The sequence below is a fragment of the Candida oxycetoniae genome (genome assembly GCF_023343755.2).
Source record: "Candida oxycetoniae strain CBS 10844 chromosome Unknown scaffold39, whole genome shotgun sequence".
NCBI classification, from domain to species: Eukaryota; Fungi; Ascomycota; class Pichiomycetes; order Serinales; family Debaryomycetaceae; genus Lodderomyces; species Lodderomyces oxycetoniae.
Genome location: NW_026055468.1, coordinates 122,949 through 140,252, shown reverse-complemented (window position 1 = coordinate 140,252; position 17,304 = coordinate 122,949). Strand labels below are relative to the sequence as shown.

At 37.5% G+C, this 17,304-nt stretch overlaps 8 protein-coding genes across 8 annotated transcripts; 3 read left to right on the top strand and 5 right to left on the bottom strand. All coding sequences in view use genetic code 12, as the record gives it.

Moving 5' to 3' along the window:
- Positions 1 to 1,354: 1,354 nt before the first annotated feature.
- On the bottom strand, positions 1,355 to 1,894 carry KGF56_003763 (mitochondrial 54S ribosomal protein bL12m; the record flags this gene model as incomplete). Its single annotated transcript, XM_049325129.1, has 1 exon — positions 1,355 to 1,894. One exon carries the CDS (start codon positions 1,892 to 1,894, stop codon positions 1,355 to 1,357), a length of 540 nt encoding a protein of 179 aa, XP_049179226.1.
- Positions 1,895 to 2,257: 363 nt separating this feature from the next.
- Positions 2,258 to 2,596, top strand: KGF56_003762 (DNA-directed RNA polymerase II core subunit; the record flags this gene model as incomplete). The annotated part of the gene is made up of 1 exon (XM_049325128.1): positions 2,258 to 2,596. One exon carries the CDS (start codon positions 2,258 to 2,260, stop codon positions 2,594 to 2,596), a length of 339 nt encoding a protein of 112 aa, XP_049179225.1.
- Positions 2,597 to 2,825: 229 nt separating this feature from the next.
- On the bottom strand, positions 2,826 to 4,151 carry TPK2 (cAMP-dependent protein kinase catalytic subunit; the record flags this gene model as incomplete). The annotated part of the gene is made up of 1 exon (XM_049325127.1): positions 2,826 to 4,151. One exon carries the CDS (start codon positions 4,149 to 4,151, stop codon positions 2,826 to 2,828), a length of 1,326 nt encoding a protein of 441 aa, XP_049179224.1.
- A 1,188-nt stretch (positions 4,152 to 5,339) lies between these two features.
- KGF56_003760 (uncharacterized protein) lies at positions 5,340 to 6,203 on the top strand (the record flags this gene model as incomplete). The annotated part of the gene is made up of 1 exon (XM_049325126.1): positions 5,340 to 6,203. The coding sequence occupies one exon, from the start codon at positions 5,340 to 5,342 to the stop codon at positions 6,201 to 6,203; it is 864 nt and encodes a 287-aa protein (XP_049179223.1).
- A 138-nt stretch (positions 6,204 to 6,341) lies between these two features.
- On the bottom strand, positions 6,342 to 9,389 carry ZCF10 (Zcf10p; the record flags this gene model as incomplete). The annotated part of the gene is made up of 1 exon (XM_049325125.1): positions 6,342 to 9,389. The coding sequence occupies one exon, from the start codon at positions 9,387 to 9,389 to the stop codon at positions 6,342 to 6,344; it is 3,048 nt and encodes a 1,015-aa protein (XP_049179222.1).
- A 1,738-nt stretch (positions 9,390 to 11,127) lies between these two features.
- Positions 11,128 to 12,666, bottom strand: KGF56_003758 (uncharacterized protein; the record flags this gene model as incomplete). Its single annotated transcript, XM_049325124.1, has 1 exon — positions 11,128 to 12,666. The coding sequence occupies one exon, from the start codon at positions 12,664 to 12,666 to the stop codon at positions 11,128 to 11,130; it is 1,539 nt and encodes a 512-aa protein (XP_049179221.1).
- Positions 12,667 to 13,302: 636 nt separating this feature from the next.
- KGF56_003757 (uncharacterized protein) lies at positions 13,303 to 14,301 on the bottom strand (the record flags this gene model as incomplete). Its single annotated transcript, XM_049325123.1, has 1 exon — positions 13,303 to 14,301. The coding sequence occupies one exon, from the start codon at positions 14,299 to 14,301 to the stop codon at positions 13,303 to 13,305; it is 999 nt and encodes a 332-aa protein (XP_049179220.1).
- A 1,514-nt stretch (positions 14,302 to 15,815) lies between these two features.
- KGF56_003756 (uncharacterized protein) lies at positions 15,816 to 16,685 on the top strand (the record flags this gene model as incomplete). Its single annotated transcript, XM_049325122.1, has 1 exon — positions 15,816 to 16,685. The coding sequence occupies one exon, from the start codon at positions 15,816 to 15,818 to the stop codon at positions 16,683 to 16,685; it is 870 nt and encodes a 289-aa protein (XP_049179219.1).
- Between the last annotated feature and the right edge of the window lie 619 nt (positions 16,686 to 17,304).

The window sequence follows — 17,304 nt, the reverse complement described above, 5'->3', positions numbered from 1 at the left end:
AATTTCACCTTTTTTCTTTTGCTTATCTAAATACATCACTATGGGGCAATACTACGGGGCAACACTATCGTGCAACACTATCGAGCAACACTATCGAGCAACACTATCGAGCAACACTATCGAGCAAAGCGAGATAGTGTTGTAACAAGCTAGTAACACCATCGACAACACTATCGAGCAGACAATATCTCGCTTTGCTCAATGGTCAATAAATAAATAAATCACGTGATATGCTACATAAACCAGACTAGCTCGTAATTTCTTTTTATAGTACAATAAATTACTGTAAACTAAGGAGACTAACTGTGTGCAAAAAAGAACTGGAGGAGAACCCCCCCTGCTAGTTAATGCTGCTCCACTATCGAGCAGAACGGGATAGTGTTTTAACAAGCTGGTCAGTGTTTAACAAGCTGGTCAGTGTTTAACAAGCTGGTCAGTGTTTAACAAGCTGGTCAGTGTTTAACAAGCTGGTCAGTGTTTAACAAGCTGGTCAGTGTTTAACAAGCTGGTCAGTATAACAAGCTGGTCAGTATAACAAGCTGGTCAGTGTATAACAAGCTGGTCAGTGAGCTCCACTATCTCGCTTTGGTCGATAGTGTCGGATGCACTACTACTAGAGACTTTCTACTATTTTATATTGTGATGCTGTCATTTGTAGATTTCTATTTGACAAAACTCCCTTTTAACCTCGTTTTCAAAACCTGCCGAAATCGATATACCCTTGCAGTCAGGAACCTGTACTTAAAGCCTCTATAACTAAAATACCCCTTACATTCAGGAACTCACATAAATCTAGACACCCGTTAATATCAAGAAACACATCAATATCGAGAAACCCGTCAATATCAAGAAACCCTTCAATATTAATACACCCGTTAATATCAAGAAACCCTTCTATATCAAGACACCCGTCAATATTGGATGTCTCAAAGTTATATCTGTGTCGCTACAAAGTATTGCTCCACTATCTCGCTCTGGTCAATAGTGTCGATGGTGCCGATAATGTCGCAACAGTTGCGCTTTTCTGAAAAGACTTACAAAATGTCGCATATTTTAATCACATCAGATTACTCAGACACTCTAGTAAACACATTGACATCAAACAGTTGGCGGTATATATCAGTCACTAAAATTCAATCAATTATGTATGTTATTAAAGATACGGTGTTGATGATCGTTATATGTTATTAAAGATACGGTGTTGATGATCGTTATATGTTTCAAGATACAAAGTTGATGATCGTTATATGTTTTTAAAGATACATTCTTGGTTTATCGTGATTATATATATATATTTACAAAAGCAATCACACTATGGCCTGACTCCCTTTACTCTTTTTCTTTTCTCAATTCTTTATTCTAAAGAAACTTTAGCCCCTAATCCTTCCAAAGTACTCTTTATCTTATCAGCATCTTCTTTAGCTACATTCTCCTTCAAAATCTTTGGAGCACTTTCAACGAATTTCTTACTTTCAACCAAACTCAAGCCCAATAACCCTTTAACCTCTTTGATAATCTTTGGTTTCGATTTAGCATCAAAACTTTCCAATTTAATTGAAAATATTGTCTTCTCTTCAACAGGTACTTTAGCTTCTTCTTCTTCAACTGGCGCAGCTTGTGCAGAAGCGCCTGCACCAGCACCTCCTCCTACTGGTAATGCAATATCACTGATATTAAGTCTTGATTTCAACTCACTCACCAAGCTCGATGTTTCTAAAAGAGTTAAAGTCGAGATCTGATCAACAATTTGTGATATCTTAGCATCTACTGGTGCAGCACTAGCACTAGCACTAGCGCTAGAATTGAACCTTATTGATGTTACAAGAGCCGGTACGCTTCTCCCCAATTGTGGAACTCTAATACCAAATGATAGAGCCTGACGAATAAGTGACATTCTTGTAAGTATCCTGTTCCCTGCTTCAGTAAAGTATTGGTCAAGTATTGGTGGAAAAGAAAAAAAAATTTTAAACTATAAAGCTCAAACTGAAAAATTACAATCTTTGGTGCAAATGGCACGACTAACAAATTGAATTCTCTCATTGACTGAAAAAAAACGAGTTAAAGAAGAAATGAAAAGAGGTGAGGTGAAGAGACCTAGAAAAGATTTCACCCTGGTTGGCTAGAAAAGATTTTACCCTGGTTCTCTAGAAAAGATATCACCCTGGTGTGCTAGAAAAGATATCACCCTGGTTCGCTAGATATCACCCCGGTTCGCTAGATTTCACCCTGGTTGGCTAGTAGCTTCCATATCGTAATCATGGCATCATTTAGGTTTTGCGCAGAATGCAATAATATGTTGTATCCAAAGGAAGATAAGGACGGCCAACGTCTCCTATATGCGTGTCGTAATTGTGGTTATACAGAATTAGCAGAGATGCCAAAAGTTTATCGTCATGAGTTGATGACAAATATAGGTGCTACGGCAGGGGTTGTTGAGGATATTGGAAGCGATCCTACTTTACCTAGAAGTGACAAAGAGTGTCCCGAATGCGGTAATCGTGACTGTGTGTTTTTCCAATCGCAGCAACGAAGGAAAGATACAAGTATGATTTTGTTTTTTGTTTGTTTAGAGTGTAAGCATGTTTTCCAAGCATGATAAAACATCTAGAATAGAAAAGACACCTTTTCTTTTTTTTTTTTCCCCCCTGGTTTGTATATATATAAATTCAGTTCGTTTATAGAGGTACATGTTTTTATCGATTATATGTTTCTAATGGTTTCTAGTGATACTCAATAGTAAAGTATCCAAATAGAAGAAAAGGGTAAGCAAAAAAGGTAGTTTTATTTTTGTATTATAATTAATAAAGAAGAATCTAAAAAAGAATCTAAAAATCGAGAAAGTATTGTTTATATGGATCATCTCCTTGTATTCCATAGTCTAATTGTTCTTCGGGGTAGTGATCGAATAAGGACGTATCTCCAACACCCGCAGTGATTGGGGGTTCATAAGGCGTTTCAATATCTTTGGCTAAAAGCTTTTCCCAAACAACTTCTTGAAACCAAGGATGGTTTCTAATATCAGCGGGACCATTTATCAAATTTCCCAATCTTCTAGTTAAATCTGCAGTTATTAGTCTGGACAAAAGATCAATTTCGTCAGGCTGGAAAAAGCTGGGATAGTGTATTTTTCCTGCCAAGATCTTTTCATAAGTCTTCATTGGGGTAGAATCATAAAATGGCGTATAGCCAGCTAACATCTCGAAAATCAACACACCAAGACTCCACCAATCAACTGATTTATTGTAAGGTTTTGTCGTTATCACTTCTGGAGCAATATAGTCCGGTGTACCACATAACGTCCAAGTAACTGTGTGCACTTCCTTGGCAAATCCAAAATCAGTAATCTTAATATGCCCATTTCTATCCAATAGAATGTTTTCTGGCTTTAAATCTCTATAGATTATATCGTGACTGTGCAAATATTCCAAAGCCAACGTTGCTTCGGCTGCATAAAATTTGGCAACAGGATTGGGAAACCTTTGAGACTTTCTCAACAATGAGAACAATTCACCACCTTCGATATAGTCCATAACCATAAATAGGTTCTTGGAGTCTTGGAAAGTACCCCACATTCTTATCAAAAATGGGTGCTCTATCAACTTTAGCATTTTGCGCTCATCATTTGTATGCTCTACTTGTTTCATTTTAACAACTTGTTGTTTCTTTAAGACCTTGATGGCATAGTATCTTCCATTGTGTACGGATCTTACCAAATGGACTCTACCAAAAGATCCCGTTCCCAATGTCCTCATAATTGAAAAATCGGCAAGAGAATACTTTCCTTTACTCACCGTAGATCTTGATGGAAGTAGAGATCTCTGAATTGCGTCTTCGCTAGCACTTTTGGTATTGTGTTGTCTTTGTTGTTGTTGTTGTTGTTGTTGTTGTTGTTGTTGTTGTTGCTGCTGTTGCTGTTGCTGCTGTTGCTGCTGTTGAGCTTGTGTCACATTAACAGTAGTGGTGGCACTCACATTCGTAGTAGTAGGCGCTGATTGCGCCAATACTGGGTGAACAATTCCTTCACCTGGATAAGTAGACTGGTGGTATTGATCCATTGAATTGTTGCTGGTGAGTTGAGCTTGTTCTAAAATTTGCGATTGTTGCTGATTGTTGGATTTGGTACTGTACAACTTTCTCAATAGATTTGACATGGAAAAAAAAGGGATAGGTTACAAGGCAATTGACAAAAATACTACTTTCTCATCTATTCACAAGTGATAAATCCAAATATGTTGTACTAGGAAACCTTTCCAGTTAAATGCGCAACAATTTCGGTTTTTTTTCTGTGGGGGGAATGGGGGGTGAGAAGAAATCCACTATCGACTCCACCATCGAGCGAAGCGAGATGGTGGAGCAGCACTGACTAGTAACACTATCGACTCCACCATCTCGCTTCGCTCGATGGTGGAGTAGAACTGACTAGTAACACTATCGACACTCCACTATCGTCTCCACCATCGAGCGAAGCGAGATGGTGGAGTAGCACTGACTAGTAACACTAGTGACACTATCTCTCTCTGCTCAAAAGAATGGCCAGTGCTGTTCAAAAGGTTGGTCAGTATTGCTCAAAAGGTTGGTCAGTATTGGTCCACTATCTCGCTTCGTTCGATAGTGGCTCATTTGCATGGCTTTAGAACTCAGCAAGGTTCTTATTTTGTATATTACTATATACGAGAATATCTTATCATCTATATATAACTATGCAGCAGAGGTTTGTAACTGAGCAAGACCTTATCTATATGTTGTAGGAGAGGATTGTATCTTAGCAAGGCCTTATCTATAGACAAGTATATGTTGTACAATTGTCAATAGTATATAAATTTCAACTATTGTATAGTATAGAGTAATTCAAGCTATACTGATTGGGTGTCCCCTATCGAGCAGTCCCTAATAGGTTGTTATTACACTATCGAGCAGTCCCTAATAGGTTGTTATTACACTATCGAGCAGTCCCTAATAGGTTGTTATTACACTATCGAGCAGTCCCTAATAGGTTGTTATTACACTATCGAGCAGTCCCTAATAGGTTGTTATTACACTATCGAGCAGTCCCTAATAGGTTGTTATTACACTATCTCGCTTTGCTCGATAGTGGAGCAGTCCTTACTAGCTTGTTACAACACTATCTCGCTTTGCTCGATAGTGTTGCTCGATAGTGTTGCTCGATAGTGTTGCTCGATAGTGTTGGTCAATAGTGTTGCTCGATTAGGCTACAAATACGGCCCACCCCTTTTCTCATAGTTGGTAGCGTTTATTCCATCGTTTAGAAACAATTCATATATCAATTGAGAAAAGGTCAAGTTTTGGACCCCCTTTGTTTCCCGACCCCGTCCAAAAGCATGTCCTTGTCGTATACTCCGCTAAGATCGGTACCTCAGCCAGATATCAGAGGATCAATATTAATTATACCCTCCATCTCGATTGGGAACATCCCACAACTAAGTGTTGATCTCCTTATACACTCGTATAATTTCACTAAAATTGGTTATTTGAATGATTTGTATTTATACCCCTTTGCTTCTCCGATAGATTATGTATCGACCCCAAGCAATGAAGGCATAGCACATGCTATTGAGGTGTACTATTCCTCGCCCTTGAATACTACATTGATCCAGCAAAGAAGTCCTATTGCGCCAACGTACACCGAACCGTTTGTTAATGAAACAATAGTTCCATTTATCAAGCTGAACAATTTCCAAAAAATAGTAATCTTGAACTCATCAGACGCCGGATTGGCGGAAGGCGTCAGTTCTGGTGACATTAAGTATTACGAAGCTGAAGATTTAATCACTGCAGATTTTGAAAGATTAACTATCTCCAAAAATTACGAGGTTGTTGATAATCTGCAACAAACTCCAAATTCGAAATTTGTGAGCTTTTTGTTAGAAGCTTTTGACTTACCCAACGCAAAGTCTCAACTGCAACAACTGCAACAACAACAACTGCAACAACTGCAACAATTGCAACTGCAACTGCTGGGGTTGTCTGAGCAGCAATTGAAAGATAGGAACGTTGCTTTGCTAATGAGCTATGTCTACGAAGGAGATAATTTCCAGGATGCTGAAAAAATGACAATCAAACTAAAGGACATTTTAAATTTACTACCTCAAGAAGACACGAAACTAATTAAGCCTGTAAGTTGGCAAGGAGCATATGGTGATAAATCAGTACCAAATGCAATGGAGGAGGGAATATTCGGATAAACTTAATAATGCTACTACATACATAGCAAATTGAAAGCATACAAATAGTACAATTTACTTCTTTTTTTTTTTTTTTCCTACTTTTCTATTATTCTTTTTAATAATGTAACTTTTATATAAATATGACTATGATACTGGCTATTGCTGTGGATGTGGATGCAAAAATACACTTGTTTGTTGATTGTTTTCATTAATTTCATTTCGCACTGGCTGAAACCGTGCATGCGAGGACATACGCTGCTGTGGAAGCAGGTGAGGATCCTGTGGATGGAAATACTGTTGACTGGTGTAATAATGCCCTCCAGAAGACGGCGTGTTATATGCAGTTGGTGATTGTCGTGTTTGAGCAGGCTCATGAAGGATATGTGAATTATGTTGTATTTGATGATTGTGCATTTGATTGTGCATTTGATGATTGTGCTGACCTGCTGGGTAATATTGTCCCAATGGTGGAGCACTTTGGGCATATTGATTCCCAATTTGCTCTGGATACCTAACTATCTCATTCTGCCTCCGTGTACCAAACTCTGAATTTACTTGCATGCAGCCGATTTTCTGCTGATATTCATTGTCTAAAGGGGGGCTCAAAGCATTTACACCATCTAACAAAGCTCTAGCTTGTGGATCCAATGAACCAGAGCTTGTCGATGCATACTGTTGTGACAGTGGTTGTTGTAGCTGTGATTGTTGATGTTGTTGTGACTGCTGCTGCTGCTGCTGTTGCTGCTGCTGTTGTTGTTGCAGTTGTTGTTGCAGTTGTTGTTGCAGTTGTTGTTTATGTTTATGTTTTTGTTGTTCTTGCTGTTGAATAGACTGTGGCAAGGAAGCAAGTTCTTGAGTTGGTTGTGATGGTGAGTTTAACAAATTCGCAATTGTTGGACTTTCTTGAGCTTTCGGCGTATCTAACTGCAGCTGTTGCTCAATATTCATCCGCTTTGAAATCTCCCAAGAGATTCTCATTGCTGCTGATGTTCTAGCTGTGTTGATCACAATACTCCTTATCTCTCTGTAAAACATGACCTTCTCGTGCTCAGTAGGAAGATCCATCATTTGTGGAAAATTTAATAACATTGTGAATAAATAATCTAAAAAGGGATAGCACTTCAAGTATTCAACTGTTTCAGCAGTAAACAACTCTCTCAATTTGAGAATAGCACGTGTATAAAGTTTATTTCTTGACTTGATCACTTTATCCTGTAACCTAGCGCCTCCTTTCAATGAACTCAAACGGACCAGCAAAACACACCAAACAAGCTGTTGTACTCCATGATAGCAAATAACCGTTGGAGGGTTGCCTTGTTTCTGCAATCGGCAAAATTTCGGCAAATTCTCAACCCAAGTATTAATACACGTTTCAAAATCTTTCATGGTCATACTTTTTGAGTTCTTGCGATCATCGTAATCAATTTTGTAATCTGGTTTGGTTTCAAACTCATCATCGCTGTCTTCAACTAATCCTTTGGAAGTGTCTAATGTTGAAGTGATTGCCAAGTTCAAAACAGACATGATTTTTAATAGTTGATTATAAAATGTCAAAAACCTACCATGTTCCAACTTGATTGTTTCAGGTGCATGAAAGCTAACCCAAGGATCCCACTCCTCCCATCCGTCATCATTTATCTGAGGCACTGGCCAATCAGCTGCTCTCACCACTGGCGACCTTCCCATTCGTGCCGACAAAAAAGTATTCAAAACATATACCGTGGCCCAAGTTCTTTCTCTACTGATGTTATTCAACGTAGTACTAGATTTGAATCGAGTGTTTTCCTCATCCGTAGCTGCTCTCATCAAACGGACATCGATTGCCATTCTCGAACTCGAACTGATCAAAACCCAAGAAAAGTCCCATTGTCCGGCTTGATAATAGTATATTCCCAATAACAACATAGCTTGCATTGTTTCTATAGTGGAAGTCAACGAATGTTCCAATGCCATAATAGCATTCTTGGCATACTCCATGCTCACGCTTAAATCACCCGAGGAGTTTGTACTCGATTCCCCAAGAGCAATAACTGCCCAAAAAAGAGCAATTGAATTACAATCGACATTCAGTCGCTCATCACCATTGATCGTCTGAAGCTGAAGTAGTTGTCTATTAATGCTGATCTTATCCAACATCGGAATCATTATATGAATAACTTGGAAATAGTTATTGACAAGCTCTCGAACATGAGGGGGAAGATGGAAAATCTTAGATGGCAATTGAATTTTATCTTGAAAGCTGGCATTTATCGCAAATGACGATACGTTGAAAATTGAACCAACCCTAAACGGGTTCTTTGTTGGATTTCCCTTTTTGTTAAAAGTCTCCTGGATTGCTTTTCGTGTGAATCCGGATATGATCGATGATAGTCCATGATACTGTAATGCTACAGGTTCCCAGTTCTCGGCGTTTCCTGCGCCGTCAATTTCATCAGAAATAAACTGGAAAATATCATAGTTTAAGAAAAAAGATGGGTCATTCACAATATTGATTTGCTCCGGATATAGTATATTGTTGTATGGTACTTGTGTACAAGGCTCGGGATCTTGCACAGAAGGGTGAGGAGGAGGAGCAAGTGGTTGTTGTTGTTGTTGTTGTAAAGTTGTTGAAGGACGCGCTAATTCGGTACCTGAAGTTTGCTCTAGCTTAACGATTGGGGTTTCTGCCTGCTGAATACCCATATTTTTATCTTCCGAGCTGTTATCAATGACGCTAGATGGCAGCAATGACTTTGAATCTCGTGTAGTAGAAGCATAACTTACGCTGGCTGATTTGGAGAAAACAGAACTCTTGATATCCTGGAAGATAGGTCTAATCTCTTCTTGAATGTTCTCAACCAATTTGGAGCTGGGGTTGTTGGACCATCTATTATTCAAGTCCCCCAAACTGCCTAGAAATTGCTGCTTGTCTTTAAATATTTGCCAGATATCTGCATCTACTTTATCATTCACCAAGATTAGATTGGCAATTAGACCCTGTAGTATTAGTATCTTCTTCTCCAAATCATGAGTGTATCCTGTCGGTAGTCCTCGCCGCTTGGACGACTGAGTATATATGCATTTTTCGCCGCTAACACTACAGTTAGTACACGATGGAGTCCTGCCATCGCACTTGGCTTTCTTTGATCTACAGAAATCACACGCCTGACCGATCCTCCGCCTCTTGGTTTGCAGTATATCCTCAGTCTTGAAATTCGTCAGCATACCCTATTGGTGGATGGGTATTAGTAAGCGTGTTTGTTTGTAAACGGGGGAGTCTTCAGTAAATTTGGGGTATTTCTCAGTAAATTTGTGTCTATAGGATATTGCCGAGAAGTGTGGGGGAGATTTTTTCTTTTTTTGTTTTTTTTCTTCGACGGGTTTGACACCAAGCAGAAAGTATGAGGCGAAGCTGGGGCCAAGATAAGGATAGACCGGAGTAAGATCAAGTCAAGATCAAGTCAATGCAAAAAAAACAAGCGTTGAAGTTTATTGAGCAAACTCACGTTGCTCTTTTTTTTTTGTAATGGGGGGAAAAAGGCACTTGTTGATAATGATAATGCCGACTTCACTTGAGATGAGGGACAAACTATGTTTATCCTTTTTTTGAACAAGTATACTGTACAAAGTTATCCCTTGCAAAAGGCTGTAATTGAGTTTTCTTGCACAAGGCTGTAATTGAGTTTTCTTGCAAAAGGCTATAATTGAGTTTTCTTGCAAAAGGCTATAATTGATGAGTTTTCTTGCACAAGAGTTTAGATGAAATTTGTTAGAACCCCCCAAACTCTTATAGGTAACTACTTCGGTAATATAGGGTAAAAAAATTTGTCTCTATTTTTTTTCTCAATCACCTTGCGTGAATTCAAACACCTTGCATGAATTCACTTTTAAGCAAAAATGCAATGATGAGAAGAATTCAATCAATCATTTATGATGAAAGATTGAAAAATACTTGTTACTCCTGCTCTTTATTTATAATATACAGTTTGTAGCTTCAAAAAATGATGCAATTTTTGTATTATGTAAGCCCCTTATAAATCAGATATAGAGTTAGATGAAAGGAGATGAAAGGCCGATATCAAATTTACAATGATACCATTGAGTTGAGTTGAGTTGCATATCTCGCGCCTCAGCAATCAGTATTGTTCATCAAGGGGAAAAATACCATTTGTTTTCTTGGAGGTATTGAGTATAGTTAGATCAACATTAATTAATAAGCTTTGCATATTTCTCTGAATTACGTACTACACCTCTTAACTTGCCCCCTCCCCACCTTTTGAATAGCAAACGATACATACCAAGTGAAGAGATACATGAGTTTACCGTAATTTGAACATCTCTGTTTCGGATACTTTTGTACACAAGTCCGCCCACGTCTTTAGCACCCTAGAGTTGTAATGTAATTTGATCTACACTGCCCATCTCAGTTAGGCAAGGCGGTATTTTTACGCAGTTGATACAAAAAAAAAAAAGACCATCATACATCACCTTTCAATACTTGCATATACGTACTTTCATTCTTGAAATGGACAACAAGGTCTGGCCTTTGATGGAAAACAAGGTTTGGCCTTTGATGGAAAACAAGGTCTGGCCTTTGATGGAAAACAAGGTTTGGCCTTTGAATGGAGAACAAGGTTTGGCCTTTGATGGAAAACAAGGTTTGGCCTTTGAATGGAGAACAAGGTTTGGCCTTTGATAAGGGTGGGCTGTTCAAGAATGGGGAAAAAAGACGGAGTTATACTATTCAGTATGGATTCTCCATCTCCTTTATTAGGGTAACAAAAAAAAAAAAGTAAAATGTATATATATGTAGATATCTGGTCCGATTTTGCTAGTATACCTACAAACTAGATTTACCTTTATATTATCATGCAAACTAGATTTACCTCTAGATTATCATGCAAACTAGATTTACCTCTAGACTATCATGCAAACTAGATTTTCTTGTAAATTGTCAGTTTCTTTAAATACTAATGGTCTTTAACTCCGGTGAGACATTGAATTTTGCTCCTGTTTTCTCTCTAATCTCCTCAATACTGCTCTCAGGATCAATTTCAATCAATACTAGTTTCTCGTTAATAATATCAAACACGGCCAAATCGGTAATGATTCTGGAAACACATCTTTGACCAGTCAATGGGAACTGACATTGCTCTAAAATCTTGGGTCTATTCTTTTTATCCACGTGCTCCATAACAACAACTACTCTTGTGTTTGCAGGATTACTTACTAAATCCATTGCTCCGCCCATGCCTTTAACCCTACCAGGTAATCCCCAGTTTGCTAGATCTCCATTTGCAGCAACTTGCAAACCTCCTAAAATTGTCAAATCAATCTTACCGCTCCTAATCATAGCAAACGATTCTTCCGAACCAAATAATGAAGCACCCGGTTCAAGGGTAACTGTTTCCTTTCCTGCATTAATCAAGTCTGGGTCTTCTTGGCCCTTTTTTGGATATGGACCCAATCCTAAAAGACCATTTTCAGATTGTAAAACAACATGTATATCCTTGGGTAAATAGTTTGGCGCTAAAGTGGGCATACCAATTCCCAAGTTAACAAATGATCCATCTTTAAACTCTTGGGCTGCTCTACGAATGATCTTGGATCTTTTCAACTCACTTGCACTTAAAGTTTTTTCCAGTGATGATGATGATGATGTCTCATCACTCTCTGAATATTTGAAAATCTCAATATCCTTAGGTGTCGTTGACTGGATAATACGATCAACGTATATAGCAGGCAAATGGACATCCTCCGGTTTAATCTCACCTGGCTCAACTATATGTTCAGCTTCTACAATGGTCAATTTGGCATTCTTACCCATTATCGAATTGAAATTATTGGCTGCACCTCGGAACCAACAATTACCCAATGTATCAACTTTATATGCCTTGACAAGTGCCACATCTCCTTGAATTGCTTCTTCTAATAAGTAATTCTTACCACCAAAAGTTCTCACTTCTCTGGGTTTGCTTTGTTTCAAAATCTTTTCTCCAGAACTGTCATATCTCACGGGTAATTTACCCTCTTCTAGCCAAGTTCCAACACCAACTGGTGAATAATATGCCGGTATACCAGCAGCACCTGCTCTGACACGTTCAGCCAAATTTCCCTGAGGTGTCAATTCCAAATCGATACCACCGGTCAAGTACAATTTCTCAAAAGTTCGATTACTACCTATGTAACTACTGATCATCTTTGTGATTTGACCGGTTACCAATAATTGCGATAATCCTCGTCCGTCAAGTCCAGCATTATTAGAAACAGCTACAATGTTGGTAATTTCTGGCTTTTTTACCATGGCATTGATCAAAGTGTCGGGAACACCACTGAGCCCGAACCCACCAGATAATAATGTTATATTAGATCCCACATCTGCAAGCGCCTCATCCGTAGTTTGGACTACTTTGCTCTTGGTAGCAAGACATCTGTACAATAGAGGTAACTTCAGAAACTTCAGAAACTTCAGAAATCTGGTGGTGAATGTTGGTGACTTCATTTTTACTTCTTTTTTGGTCCCAAAGTGCTATCAAACAAAGTAAGGTGCCAACCTTTGAGGAAAATAAGCAGATTCAAATTATTTATACAGTTACATTATCAATCGCTTTAAAGGAACAGATGAATTTGGCTATTCTTTATTTTTCGGAAATAGTGTATAAATAATTTTTCAGTTTCGGAAATGGCTATAATTCGTTTTCCTTTCCTTTTTTATTTTTTTTTTGTTTTTGTTTTTTTTTTTTGTTTTCTTTTTTCCTTTCGCGTTATCATTTTTCTTTATTTCCGGTAATGTGGGTAAGTTCCACGGGTTGGGCCGGAAGAAGAAAATGTGGAGAAAGGGGGCCGAATTCTTTTTTTTTTTCTTTTCTTTTGGTCTAAGCCAGCCAGAGATAAAAATTAGTATTTCCGTACTAAAGATACAAATCTGATAAAAGTAATTTCCAAGGACTGGGAACGCAAGCAAATGCTACGAAGTACCCTTTTGCTTCATGAAACGGTTTGTCCCTTCCATTTTGATCTACGATCAAAGTCTCGGCTCTTTTATTTTTTTTTTTTTCTCACTCTCTATACTCTCTCAGGTTAATGTTTTCATGTCACATAATATATTTTCATCACTATACATTTACTACTACACCACTCAATCTAATGGGGCAAATTCCGGTAAACCATCAGAGTTTATAACAACCTTATCATCGGATTTTCCCAATGCCTTCTTATTATTCTCAAGAACCAAATTTCTTGATTCTTCTTCGGTAACAATACTGAAATCCCATTTCAAGTACCAGTCGTCGGGCTTCATATTGTACTTTTTAGCTTTTTCTTCACCAACTTTAGACAAAGTGAAAAGCAATGGTGTTTTTACACCAAAAACTGCATCTGAAGTTTCGTATGGGTCTCCCTTGTGGTATAAAGCGGTAATCAATTCATCATAGCCTTCCTTTTTGATTATGAAATGGATATGTGCTGGTCTGTATGGATGTCTGTTTAATTTTTGTAACAATTTACCAACTGGACCATCGTGAGGAATAGCATATGGAACAGGTCTAGTGCATTTGATGACAAAGGATCCATCCTCCTTGGTTTTAACGATACCTCTCATATCTGGATCTTCTCTGTGCTCATATTGAGTATCATAAAGACCATTAGCATCGCAATGCCAAAGATCAATAGAGGCATCAGCCAATGGTTTTCCTGTCGAATCGGTCAATGTACCCTCAATTAACAATGGTTCACCTTTACCTTCAGAGCAAATTGAGTCACCTTGGTGTTTTTCTTCAGCATCGTGGGTGTGGAAAGGACCCAACAAAGTACCAACAGTAACGTGTGATGGTTTGGGGTGTGAAATAGCATCAACTAAAACAGACAACCCCATAGTATCCGATAATAAGATAAACTCTTGACGAATATCGCTACACATTTTGCCAACAGCGGTGAAAAACTCAATAGCAGCCATCCATTCATCTGTGGTTAATCTTGTTTCTCTAGCAAAATCGTGTAAATGTTCAACAGCCTTTTGTAAAAGAAACATCAACCTCATGTCTTTGTGTTGAGAGTTGACCAAAATGGTATTCTCTGTAATGGTCTCATCAGTCATATTGGTGATCTTTGGACCTTTTGGTGTGGTTTTTGAAGGCATTATTGTAATTGAGTTTATTAGCTTTGTAAAGTTCAATAAGAATAGAGAGCAAGAAGAGGCGAAAGTAAGAGAAATAGTCAGGTTTACTTAAAAAGAAGATAGAATGGGGTGAGTTTATATATGAAAAAACGTTGTGCCATTCTTTTCGTTAGTAATTTGATGTAATTCCGAAATCATGCCCATAATGAAAAAAAAAAAAAAAAATTAAGAGATTTATTTTTTTTTAATCAAATGTGGAGATTACGGTTGGTTCTATTGATAGATAGATTGTATAGCATAGAAACCGTAGCTCTTTAAATCATATGATCCTATCACAATTCAGCTATATCTTTTTATGCATTGGCTTTACAATTTCTCAACTACAATTGGCAGAAAGCACCGATTGTAGTTGAAAAATTTCAAATAAAGCTAATTGCTTTTGTTTTTTTTGGTTTTTTTTTGGTTTTCTATATCGGCTGTATATGTTTATAGTAGCTTTGTAAGATCGCACTTTTTTTGTTTTGCAATCAAAATTCAAATCCTATATCCACTCCAACTACAAATCCAATTTTAAATCGTATGTTTTTAAAAACATGAGGTAGACGATAGGTCAAGAGAGGGGTTGTGTTTGTATCCATGTGCCTACATGTTCTCCCCTAGACATAGCTGAGGACCTAATATCTTATTTTATTTTTTTTGTTGAATGACTTTACTGTCAAAGGTCTAAAATTCTTACCTCTGTAAGTAATTTTCATCGGATCGAGATATAAAATATATGGTCCGAGTTCCGATTCTGTATATTTAGTTCAACAATTATTCAGCACTGAACTGATTAGGCTTTTCCGTAGAGTAAAAATAACAAAAACACAACACTTTTTTTACTTGTAGAAATAATCACTACTTCTAACTCGAACACAGTTGAAGCTGTGTGTTTCTTTCTTAAACTAGAATTAATACTTATTGATTTATATACCTTTTTTTTTTTTTTTTTGGTTTTTTTTGTTTGAGAATAACGCAAATTTTCTCTCAGATTCAAAAGGCCGTCTAAACAACTAGGTGAGAATAACATAACCCAGCTGATCTGCACTCAATTTGCCGTGAGATAGGTCTCCAACTTTTGGTTGGTTTCTGATTTTTGATAGATAATATCACGACTAAATTTAAAGCCTTTCTCTCTCTTTTTCTTTTTTAACAAATTAGCTCCTAGTCTAATAATCTACCTTACATCATTTTACAGTGCATTTTCGGGTATTGTTTTTTCCATCACAATTCCGATGTTATACGTTGGCTCAGCGACTAAATTTTATTTTTACATTTATTACATCTTCCGATTAAATATAATGTGACTCCTTCCCTCCTTAAGGCTTCCAACCTCCCCACTCTATCTCTCTCTCTTTCCTTTTATGATAACTTCCAGAACTTCGTTTTGCAAGCATTTTCAACCAAGTAGATTAGTAAGAGTTTCAATTCAACAAAGTAGGTTATTAAAAGTTTCAATTCAACAAAGTAGGTTAGTAAGAATTTCAATTAGAAACATGACAAACAGCGAAGAGCCAAAAAGGTTTGGGTTGGAGAACCAAGTGAGAAGAAATCCACATCCAGATTTCAATAAAGTTGAAAACTCAAGGCCAAAATTTGATTTTGAAAAAGAATGGACTTACACGCAAATTCCAAATAAGGATTGGAAAATTGGATCAGGCGCTAACGATTCTAGTTGGAAAAACCATAAAAAGATTGAAATTGATCCATATGGTGAAGGTAGAAATCCCATTGACAACTACAAAACTTTAATTAGCGCTGTTGTGCCCAGACCAATTGGATTCGTATCAACGATTTCGAAAGAAGGTGTACGCAACTTGGCTCCATTTTCTTACTTCACTGTTGTCAACCACGATCCACCAATTTTCACTATTGGATTTTCGGGAGGCAGAGGCAATCCTAAAGATTCATGCAAAAATATCTTAGATACCGAGGAATTGACCATCAATATCATAAGTGAATGGTTTGTCGAGGCAGCAAATTATTGTGCAATAAATAGTCCGATTGATGTTGATGAATGGAAACTAGCTGGTTTAACTCCATTGGAATCAACAAAAGTCAAACCTCAACATGTAGCCGAATCGGCATTTTCTGTTGAGGGAAAATTGATTGCTTCGCATGAGTGGAAATCGAAATCGGATCCTACAAGGGCCACTGGTACCTTGTGTATTATCGAAGGTGTAAATTTCCACGTGAGAGAGGATGTAATTAATAAAGAACTCAACAATTTAGATATTTTGAAGTTGAAACCAGTGAGTAGATTAGGAGGTATCACTTATGCAAGAACTGTGGATGGTTACGAGAAACCAAGACCTGATTTTGACAAGGAGATTGCTAAAGATGAGGTTAAAGAGTTGTTACAGTAGGTGCAAGACACCATCGAGCGAAGCGAGATGGTGAAGCAGCACTTAGTAGCTACCGCCATAGATATAAATTTTTCCAAGGAAATCTAGATTATCCCATAGATATGAATTTTTTCCAGGGAAATGGTTTCAATAAACGGAAACACGACAAATTAGAGCATAATTAATATCTTGTTTTTCGTTCTCCCCTCCCTTCACCTTCTCAAGCCCCATTCTGGATATGGAATACTCCAATCGAGCACTCACAATGTTATACTTTGTGGAAAAGTACCAAAGTTTTCTTTTTTTTTTTTTTTTCATATTTCGCAACCTTTTTTCTATGTAAATACAACTATTACCAAATACCCAATTGCTTTGAACTTTAGTGTCACTACAATCAAGAGTTAGCTCATGCGAGTAAGCTCAAATGTTCTCTGGGAACAAGAGAGTGTACATGTAATGATTATCAGTTCTATCCCTTATAAGCACTTGAGTCGAAACTTTTGTTCCGATTTTGAACCTACTGATAGACCCACAATTTCTTTATCGTATATAAAAAGTTCCATGGCGATGTTCTTCATTGAATTTTTTTTTCTTTCTTTTTTTTTTTTTTTTTTTTTTTTTTTTTTTTTTTTTTTTTTTT